General features: G+C 39.5%; 1 protein-coding gene across 2 annotated transcripts; it reads left to right on the forward strand.

Moving 5' to 3' along the window:
• The first annotated feature begins 170 nt into the window (after positions 1-170).
• bin2b (bridging integrator 2b) lies at positions 171-10,038 on the forward strand. Of its 2 annotated transcripts, none has more exons than XM_086168405.1 (12): positions 171-320; positions 2,517-2,597; positions 3,563-3,617; positions 4,029-4,123; positions 5,577-5,672; positions 5,823-5,930; positions 6,007-6,092; positions 6,924-6,999; positions 7,102-7,184; positions 7,313-7,979; positions 9,231-9,317; positions 9,606-10,038. In XM_086168405.1, exons 1-12 carry the CDS (start codon positions 246-248, stop codon positions 9,717-9,719), a joined length of 1,623 nt encoding a protein of 540 aa, XP_086024531.1. In that variant the 5' UTR covers positions 171-245; the 3' UTR covers positions 9,720-10,038. The 2 variants fall into 2 exon arrangements, with proteins under 2 accessions (XP_086024531.1, XP_086024532.1); XM_086168406.1 differs by having other exon boundaries at positions 7,316-7,979.
• The last annotated feature ends 1,037 nt before the right edge of the window (positions 10,039-11,075 follow it).

Consider the following 11,075-nt stretch of genomic DNA (forward strand, 5'->3'; position numbering starts at 1 on the left):
TTTAAAATATTTTTAATAGGAAAAGACAAGCCGATGATGTGAAACGCACAGCCGAGCACCACCTGTGTGCGTTCGCCTCGCGTATGTATGTATGTAGGTGTGGGTGTGTTTGAGGTTTAGCACTGCAACCACGCATCTGTTGCTCCACCTCCCAAACGCCCTGAATTAAAGCAGCACAAAAACCCCGCGAGGAAGCAAAGGACCGAAGAACTGCGTTCGGGGAAACAACTCAGACAACCGGGAGTATGGCGGAGAGTAAGCTGGGTCCAAACCTGCTCGCCGTGAGAGTCAGAAAATCTCTCAATCGCGCTCAGGAGAAGGCGAGTCTCTGTTTTTATTTATTTGTGTATGTATGTATTTTTATATATTTTTACAGGCGTCGGCTTCTTCAAACATTTCCCCGATCGTTCGAAAACCGTTGGCCAACGAACAAGACAGTCGTAACGTCTTTATAAGCCTAACTGACTCAGTATTTCACTGCAAATCAACAAGATATCCGGAATTTAACAATTCAGATTGCAATGTATCCTGTTGTCACAGAGATAATTTTCAGAAATCACGTTTTTAAACTTCGGCATAGCCATACAGCTATAATGATTTATCTTTATTCGCTGTTAAATGGGCATAAATTACTTTCAGTAAGAATTGCCAGGTATTTATTTATATGCTGGGTTTATAGACAAGCTTTTGGACTTGTTTCATATTGGTAGCGTTTTAAGTTCATCTCATCACTTCAGAGCAAATACACTTTGTTTTCACAAGTGAGAAAATACAGTTAGGAAGCTGAAGGGATGACCTTAAAAAATCTGCAAGAAGTGCTTCTAAAGATCTGCAAAAATGACTCATAAATAATCAGGAAATTTGATAAAACTATGTGATCCATAGCATGACATTGAGACTTCATTGAGATACCGTGTGCTACAGTACTATTAGGCTGGAAAATGAGCTTATCTTTTGGTTTTGCACAGTGTTGTGAAGTGGTGCTACTCCCCTTTGACCTGTTAGACAGTAAAATAAAAAAGAAAAAGATATCCTAAAATTATGAACCGCGATGCTTGGTCAGCTGTGTCACTCCTCAAACCGTGTTGGTTGCTGCATCACCTTTTGGGGCATAAATCAGCAGCATGGACTTTAGATGTTTCAGCACTGCTGTCTTGCTCTGTGCTACACAGCATTGTGTGTGTATTTGTGTGCTCACACAAGCTGCTACTTCCTGATCCTGCACTTCCTCTCCCTCTCTTAGCCTTTTCTCTCAGTTTTGGCTTGAATCACACCCCCCAACACACACATGCAGTCACAACCACATGTAACAATCCAGGCTATAAAGTGGGTTGCTTTTCAACCGCCTTGTTGGACAACATTGATAAACTTATAAGCCAAAAGTAAATTTCCTCTCTTCTCCGAATGAGTTATTTTCGTTGACATGTTTTCAAGTTTCCAATGTCTCCTTCACATGTAAGACCCTCAGAGTCAACACAATGGGTTGCTTCTCTTTATGTGTTCACCGTCAGGCCTGGGAAGCCCAAGGTTTTGTATTATTCTTATTGCTTACAGTCTGGAAAAAGAGTTAATACAGGCTCCAGTTCAGCTTGACATTTTACTTGCCCAGCTACTTGATCGTTTTGTTGCACATGAATTGTTATTCAAGGGGTTGACCAGCTAAATGAATTGATGAAACGGACTTCACTTCAACAGCATTAAAATTCTGTCATACCATCAGTCACATCCATAAATCAGTGTTTTATACTTTTCATTGTACACTGACAGAATGTGTACTGTTTGTCACAATACAAATATGATGTATGGTATCACACTGAAATTTTTAATTTTTACTCAAAATCAGTTCAGGTTAGTGTTTTTTATCTTGGGAAATGAGAGGATAGAGATGGTAATGAAAATAAAAGTTATGTGGTGCATAAAGGACACTATGCATGGAGTGTTTTAGTCTTTGGCTTAGAACTCAGGGACCAGTGAACAAGTCTGGCCAGTGAACTTTCATGAATCCCACCAGTAGTCTTTTCTACTAAGAAATTGCAGAGCAAATATCCCAAGACTAAATATTTAGAAACAGGAGAACAATTAAAAGAAATGCATTTATCACTATCAATACCTTGACTGTATACTAGACCACTGGCTGGATGTTAGGAGTGGAAGACCTATTGTTTCAGTGGGCAAACATCTGATGTAATGATCACAGACATCTGCTTTGTTATTAGAAAAGCCAAAATGTAGCTGAAGATATGGTTGACAGGGAAAAAAAAAAAAGAACGAACTCTGTATCACTTTCATATATACGTGTGGATAAAGCAATACTGACATTTAATTGCCATGCTGTTTTGGCACCAGAAAAACGAAACCTTTAAAGTAGCAAAATAAAAATGTCAGCTGTCAAGTACTCAGTGTCAAGTGGGTGGCTGGGGAGATTTTCATGAGCCAGCTGGGGAAAAAGGAACATGGTATTTAATAATCAGCATCTGAGCTCACTCTGAATCCCCCTAATTCTCACCCCCCTTCAGGTCCTCCAGAAACTCGGCAAAACCGTGGAGACCAAGGATGAACAGTTTGAGCTGTGTTTTCAGAGCCTCAACAAACAACAGGTACAGTGACTTTAAAATTCAGTCTGACATGGGGGGGGGGCTCTAACAATCCACAGCAAGGCTCAAAATAATCCAGGGGCTTGGCTTAGATCCGTTTCTGAGTAAAAAGGTACCCGCTATCTGCCTTGCAAAAACCTTGAGTTAAATCCGGCACCACTGTGTGTAAAAACAATAACTTTGCTTTGGGTCGACTAAATGCCAACATAGACGTTCTGCTTGCCTTTAAAGTGATGTACTACAAAGTTATTTTTACAAGTAACTCAGGCCAGTGTGTTTTCGAAAGGAATGAAGTTACTCTCAGATGCAGAGTTTGAATTGGTGGAGTGATAGGAGCCACAGGAAGGAAGTGGATGCTGCTTTCACTTCACTACCGCGATCACTCCACGAGCTGTTGTTTAAACTTGAGATGGCAGATTGTGGCGGTAATCGTCCAACAAAAGTGGAAATCGCACTGGCTGATGTGTTCATTTGTTGTCATATTTTTAAGGACATTATGACGCTTTGCTGTATAGAGGTTTTCAACCACCTGTTTAGGCATTCATTTTCATTCTGTTTTGTTGAAAGAAAATAAAAATTGTAAATTGTGAAAATTCAAGAAAAGACTGGGCTTGTGGAAACTGTGAAAATATGACTTAATACAGATTCAATAATTTGATGATGGACAGAGGAATCATGATACTTCAAGAATGTTGCACTAACATAAGTTCAATTTGGATGTGACAAATATGTCAAATGGTTGCCATACGTTTAAAATGACCTCAGTGCAGCCGGTTCTTCTGCCGGGCAGATGGCTTGCATAATTTCAGTGGATAAAAACTAATGCAAATTCAAATTGTTTTCCCTCAATTAATCTGAAAATACAGCTACCCCCTGCTAATATTTGGATTAAAACCCAACTTGTTTCATAGAATTTAATTTGTTTTTTTGTCTTATTCAAATTTGTGCCTCATGTCGTCCTCATGTAGATCGATGGAAGCAGATTGTTAAAAGATGTCAAAGCCTACCACGCAGCTGTAAAAAGTAGGTGTCTGAAATGACTAGCTTTGCTGGCAAGAGGAATTACCAATCCTTCACTTCTCCTCTTTAGCTGAATGAGGAAGTGAATTTGTTCTATTGTTTGCTGTCTGTGCTGGCATGGGATGAAAACAGCCAATGCAGCAATTTAGATGTGATAATGTGCAAGAAAATGGTTTCTATTCTAGTGGTCAGCTGTAGCTCCCTGAATTAAGAATTCCAGCCAAGAAGCCAGTGTTGCTCTGACCTTCTAACCGTGGGTGTAGCAATCCTGCCACCAAAATATACACAATACCTACTTGGTACTCTTTGTGCTGCTGATATTAGATAGGCTGTTCTTCACAGTCACGATAATCATAGAAGAATGTATTTTTCTTGTCATTTTCTGATTTGTTGTGCATTCCGTTTCCCTGGCAGCCGTACATGAAGCTTCAAAGCGGCTTTCCCAGACACTGCGAGACATCTACGAGCCTGACTGGAACGGAGTTGAGGACCTCGCTGTCATTACAGACGTACGTGTATATAGATCTGTTGGAAGCTTTTGCATGAGGAGTCTCTGTTCATTCCTGTCTTTAAGGCCCCACAAAATATATGTTCGTCAATGAAATATCTTAAAGAAAGGTTGTCCTGTTTTTGATGTACTGATACAATAGGATTCACAGCATAATAGAAAAAGGGGCACATGTATGAGAAAAATTAATGCCATGTGTCGATAGTAATTCCATCAATTCAATAAAGATTTATTTATTATTCAGGAGTGAAGAACCTTTTAAAGTGCTCTTTATATCAAGGAATTCACTTGTTTCTGCAAGGACAGAAAGGACGCATGAAATATAATTGGACATTTACAATGAATAGAGACATGACATGAATATGCCAACTTGCTTCTCATATATGAACAGTAGTGTCTCTCTTACTTTACTATAAATATATGTAAAACCTCTTTTAGATTTAGATTTTTAGATATTTGCAATGTCAATGTTTATTTGCAATGTCAATATTTTGATCCAAACAACATTACTATATTGTCCACTAAGTAATCTATTTAAATAGATTTTAAGAGGAGGATAAAATAATATCTTGTCTCCATTGGGTGATGTGTATTATTGCATTCATTTAGGGTTTCATATCATGCAACAAAAAAACATATGCATCGTTGTGGAACACCCCTTTGCTGGACTAACATCTGTGGCTTGGCTGAAGTTTTAAGGTTTTAGTAGTATGAGACTCCGGACTGTGTCAGCGGAGGCTCTGTGACTGGCAGTAGAGAATTTGAATGCTCTCCCACCCTCTCCTATCGTCTGACAGAAATTAAAGTTTTTGGTTTGGCTAGTCTGGAGATATTCTCAACTATAGTATCTGGCTGCTGCAGCTTGGCCTGACTACTGGGTCTCTCATTGTTGAAAAAACTTGATGATCCCACAGGCATCCAGGAATTTAACTAAACTGAGCAAGTAAACAGGGGCTGTAACTGAACTTCCAATCTCAATTGCTGTTTGGTCCAAAAATGTAGAAAATGGAGTAAACATCAACAATTAGCAGCCCAATAATGTTTCTATCATCTGCAAAAACCTATGAATAAAAAAAAATATGTCTCTTTGCTTTTTAAATAAGACCAAAATGCATCTCAAATTGTTTTACATAATACTTTCATTCCATACTCCAACATAGAATCTGAAAAACAGAGGCAAGATTTATGAGAATGGGCAAAAACTGACTCAAATATATAAGTGGACAAGCGATTCTTGAAATGGAGAATGTATAAGTCAGGCTTTTGGTATATTTACTCACATTAGGATGTGACAATAATGGGAAGAAATGAAACACTCCATTTAAGATAGTTTTAAACTAAAATTATAATTTGGCTGTCGATCATCCAAGCCTTGTCTAACGGGAGTCTCGCAGTCTCTGAAATTGAAACCCCTGCTCTGTAGCCATCAATGTGACTCTGGCTGTCTCCCTCAGAGTGAAGACTTGCTATGGAACGACTATGAAGAGAAAGTGAATGATCAGATTGTGCGCATCATGGAGAACTACACGAGTCAGTTTCCCGAAGTCAAGGTAACCTGACACTTCCACTGGAAGGTGTTCTGCTCAACGGCTCTCAAGTTGTGAAATGTCTTAATGCCACGTGGACAGTGATCCAGTGCTAACAGCCTGGAGCTGCTGCACAATGAGGAACATCCTGTTGAATGCTGTCTGTTCTTCCAGGAGCGAGTAGCCAAACGCGGCAGAAAACTTGTGGACTACGATTCAGCACGTCACCACCTAGAGGCACTACAGAGCGCCAAGAAAAAGGATGAAGTCAGAATTTCTAAGGTATATACAGAGTTCATTTTCATCGACTGAACACCTTTTTTTGGCTTCAGCTCAAGGGTTTATCCTGTTTTAACAGGCAGAGGAGGAGTTCAACAAAGCCCAAATCGTCTTTGAGGATATCAATAATGAGCTGAGGGAGGAGCTACCTGTTCTCTATCAAAGGTACCAATGTTACCACCTATATGTTATTGAAGTGATACTGTTGGAATTCCAAAAAATAGACAAATCAAAAAAAAGGAACAAATGGCAGCAAGGAAAGTCTGATGAGATAATATAAAAAAACAAAACAAAGTGGGAACAAATGGTGCATGTACACAATGCAATGCCTGGCTGGAGAGTTTTGCGATATTGTCTTTGTCGTGTTTTGTTTTTTAGCCCATGCTAACATAAATGTAAAAGGGACCCATATCCAATATCTACTTTCTTAATGCTTCCAAAAAAGGCTTGAATAACAAGGGTTATGAATTAATTGTTATGTTTCCAAAGCAACTTCAGTAGTGTGCATTTTATACAAAGTTTGATCCCCCTGCTTAGATGACCTTGTCAGATTTCTGACTAATTCTGGAATTATTTCAATATATGAAGCCTTCTTCTCCCTGCTTAACACCACCCTGATACATACAATGATAAGGGCTGTGTTGGAGGAAATTGGTTAACTTACAATGTAAGTGTGAATGTGGAAATTGTGAATCATGATGTTGCAACATGTTCCACTCCCTCTCAGACCAAGCTAAAATGACAGCTTTTTCAGCAGTTTACTGAAACTTAACTATACATGTCTGAGCCCCTGAAAGAAACTGATTTGAAATCTCACTCGAGTTGTTCCATGTTTAGTGAAGTTTGTGATGAAGTTTATGATTCAGGAAATTTTGCCATTGATTGTCCACTGGCTCATGATCTGGCTCTGAGTGACTCATATCTATCAACAAAATAATAAACAATAATAAACAACAAAATAAATAAATGCAAACCTTTTATACTGTATATCTGTAGCCGAATAGGTTGCTATGTGATGGTGTTTCAAAACATATCAAACCTGAGAGACGTCTTCTATAAAGAGATGAGCGTGGTAAGATTTGCCTTGACTTTAATTTTTCATTTTTTTCTTAGTCATGCATTTTTGCCTCTTAATGTGTTAAAATGACTGCTAAGGAGTGTGTTTGTCCTGTAGCTCAACAGTGACCTGTATAGTCTGATGAAAAAAGTGGAGACCCAACACTCAGGCAAAGCTTTCATAGTCAAAGGTCTGAACAGGTAAGGCCCTGTTTACCCCTTAATTGTTTTTCTCTCAGAAGTAAGTGACATATTTGCTTCAGAACTAAATGACCAGCACCATTTGGACATGTTTATGATCACAAAATTGAATAAGTATCATCATTTAGCAGCGCGTCACTCAAGTCAAAGAACAGGAAGTCTTTGGTCATTTCCAACCCCATCCCCTGCAACACGGCCTTCCCTGCAGACCATGTGTCCATTCATTCCTCGAGGCAAAATATGAGCGACAGCCAGCCCCCTTCTCCTGCCCCGCAATCGCAAAGCACCCCTGAAGAAGTCCGTCTCGCTGAGGACACCTGCGTCTCATCAAAACATGTGAACCGCTCAGACTCTGACCTCAGCTCCAGCAGTATAAACACACCCAGAAGACCGTCTGTATGCGTCAATGAGGGCAGCGACGGCAGCATAGGCAACGAGAGCACGGAGGAGGTAGAGGCTGAAGCAGAGCTGGCCACAAACCAGTCGGATGACTCTGGCGTAGCCGTCCCAAAGTCTGAGGCTGTCAGTCAGGAAGTGTCAGGACACTCCGACTCGGGTGACAGTGACGTGCCGCAGAGTCATGAGCAAGATGGTGTGAGTGATCCTCCTTTAGAGGAGGCCAAGCCCAAACGTGGCCCAGTTCCGGCACCTCGTGTCTCTTTCCGCTCCACGGATGGCGGTCCGCTCCTGCCTGCCACAGAGGATGATGAGACTGAAGAAGAGTCGGGCAGCCAGGAAGCAGCTGAATCAGATGAGGATTCCACATACGAGTGTCCACCTGGCTTTCTATACAAGGTACACAACTACATTTATTCATAACTGTGAATTTTTGATCCGCTAAAAACTTTGAATACATGTCTTGGTTTAAATTAAGGCAGTAGGACGGTTCTCTTCCATGCATCCACAATGCTGCACTGCCATGACTCTTCAGTAACAATGAACAATCCAAAGACTTGCTCTAGATGTGGCAGTGTAAACTTAATCTCATATATGCTGAAAGGAATGTAGTATCTGTAGGCAAGGGATGTGATTTTTTTTTTTTTTTTTTTTTTTTTTTTTGATAGTGTGGGGAGAAGTCCATTTTATTGTGAAGTCTACAAAATTTAAAATGCCCCGCTTTTACATTGAACAACATAAAATTGAAATCCTGACACAGCAGAATGCCATTACCCACAATCATGTCAGTCGTTTGCCACATTCATTCCAGCCATAGTAAGCACGCTCAATCAGTGCATTATATTTGGGTTTTATGACATTCAAGAGAAAAAATGCCAAGGCCCCAGTTTTTAAACTGACAAGTATTTGAACTGGTTTCTAAACATATGTATACAATTCAGGATAAGTACCTTTTTCTTTTTTGGGGGGGTTTTAGCTAAGGTTGCTCTTTTTTCTATGGTTGCTTACATGACCGTCTCTTTCCTGCAATGAACAGACTGTAATGTGAACATTTGAATTGTTTAAGCAATGTATATGATTCATGTGATGCAAATGCTTTCAACTCTTAAGACCGTTTGCTGACCACCTCAGTACTTTTACTTCAAGCAAAGTATCTAGCATTTACTTTTTAGTAACAATTATAATATTTAATGAAGCAATATAGTGTGCCTTAGATGAAACAATACTGTGCGGTCTCCACCCAACACATTCTTTTTTGGTTAAAGTAAACTGGATATTGAAAAGAAACCGAGCAAACACTGTCGTTATATGAGGAAACACACAGGGCCAGTATAGAAAAGCTAAATATGCATAAACTGAAAGATGTTAAAGGAATAATATCAAAATTAGAGAATGCAAAAAGAGAGAATGCCAGATGGTAAAATTGAAATAATCCCAGGTGAAGAAATTGAGTCACGGGCTGTGTAATATTTACATGTTAAATAATAACAGAAGAAGAGACAAGCATTACCAATTATGATGTTTGATTTTTCAGTAAATATCAGCCAACTCCTATTGAAAGCATTTTATCTAGAAGCATGAGAGTTCGCCGCAGCAATTTAGTTATAAGATATCATTCTGTTCCATAATGTTGTCTGTATTGAACACCAGGGGGTGGCGCTAGAGAGTCTTAATGAAGATGGCCTGCTGCATTTTGAACAAGGGGACGTCATCCTGGTGCTTGCTGAAACACAGAAAGTATGTTTGCACACACTTGGTGCTTGCCGAAACACAGAAAGTATGTTTGCACACACTTGTTAAGCATGATTTTCCTATTGGCTCTGGAATAAGACTGAAAAAGAATAATTTATTGTTATTTCAAACACAAACCATTAAGGTGTATCAACTGGTAAATGTGATTTTCATGACATTGTGGTTCAGAATGCAGCCATCATCAAAATATCAGTTTCATCTGACACTGTTGACGACGTGTGAAAACCGTTGGTCGAGCTGTTCCCCTGAGATGGTGTGCTTGGGTTTGTGCAGGAGGAGGGCCTGTTGAGGGGGATCAGGGAGGAGACCTGGAAACTGCACCGGGATCTCGAAAATCACACTGGGATCTTCTTGGAAAAACTCATCAGTCCTGCTCAGACCGAATGAGGCAATGGTTTCTCCTCAGGCTGAAATACTTTCTTCCTATGTCGACCACTTAATGACTCACTCAGAGGGAGTAAACCCGCATGTCTTGGGTGTGGAAGCTGCACAGTGAGGTACCACACAAATTCTCACGTGTACCAATGTTGCAACATGAGGACAAAAAGTGACCAAGGCTAACCGTTTCTTAGAAATTTTTACAGTTTTTTTTTTTTGCTGTTTTTGGCAAATCAGTCTTCCTATGAAACACTGTGAAGCAAAAAAGTTTTTAATACTCTTTATACTGTTATGTTTAAATTTTTCCAATAAAGATCAGTTAATTCTGTATTAAGTTCTCATTTGATGAAGGAAAGGATTGCATTTACTGGCTAAAGTACAGTAACTAATTAGCGAATAAATCTCACAATCTTATTCAGTACTTTTGTCTCGGAACTGCCATCCAGAGGATGAGGCACAACATTCATCAGGGCGACGATGAAACTCAACAGGAAGATCTTTGTAGGATGAGAATGTAATATCAACAAATTTTTATAGTATGGTTAGAGCAAAGCTTTAAAAGCTTAAGATAACATTGACTATAAAGATCAGTAAACTTAAAAAAAACTTGGTTGTACAGATTCTTGTAGGCTAAAGTTGCTCTTAATTTTAAATGTTGACATTTTAGGGCACCTTCGGACCAAGGTTGAATGCACTCCCCTTCTCTTATTTCTTTTTCATTAAAGCTTTTGACTGGCCACGAAAAGAGACTTGCAGGCCCTTAAAGTTGAAACTGTGGATAACTCATCAAAGAAATCATAAGTTAAAGAAAGTAAAGCTCAAATCTATCTATCTTGTCTGTTAACACATATCTATCCTCGCATCCCCTCTGTTGGATTTTTGTTTTCATCATAACTCAGAACTAATGCTGTATTTCTCAGTGTCACCTAGTGTTCTCTTAAAGCACCAGAAAAAACATGTTGGCATGGTTATGCATCGGAGCAGACATAACCAGCGAAACACCAACCCTTGCTTGGCCTTCAGATATTTACTCAGACACAGGACAATGATTTCTCCTTCTTGCACTGTTCTGATATGATGCTCTCTTTATTTAAGGGCGGACCCCAATCTCAACCAGTAGAAGAAAACAATAACATTGATGGTAAAACCATCTTCATGATAGATAATAATGAAGAGTTAAACAAAGACATATCTGGTCCCTTATGAACATTTGAGTTTTTAGGTCACATTTATGATTTTCCCCTTGTTATACGTTTTTCTTATTACCATCCATCCATTATCTGACCTGCAGTTAGTGTCGCAGGGATGCTGGAGCCTTTCCTAGCTGGTGGGTGAATGTTGGGGTACACCCTGGACCGGTTGCCT

Source organism: Fistularia commersonii, chromosome 21, assembly GCF_037954325.1.
Source record: "Fistularia commersonii isolate RoL2024-O1a breed Wild chromosome 21, RoL_Fcom_v1.0, whole genome shotgun sequence".
Lineage (NCBI taxonomy): Eukaryota > Metazoa > Chordata > Actinopteri > Syngnathiformes > Fistulariidae > Fistularia > Fistularia commersonii.

Coding starts and splice junctions, on each gene's coding strand:
- bin2b (XM_086168405.1), top strand. CDS start 246: ATGGCGGAGAGTAAGCTGGGTCCAAACCTGCTCGCCGTGAGAGTCAGA. Junction 6,093..6,923: donor CTACCTGTTCTCTATCAAAG/GTACCAATGTTA, acceptor GTATATCTGTAG/CCGAATAGGTTGCTATGTGA. Junction 7,185..7,312: donor ATAGTCAAAGGTCTGAACAG/GTAAGGCCCTGT, acceptor ATCATCATTTAG/CAGCGCGTCACTCAAGTCAA.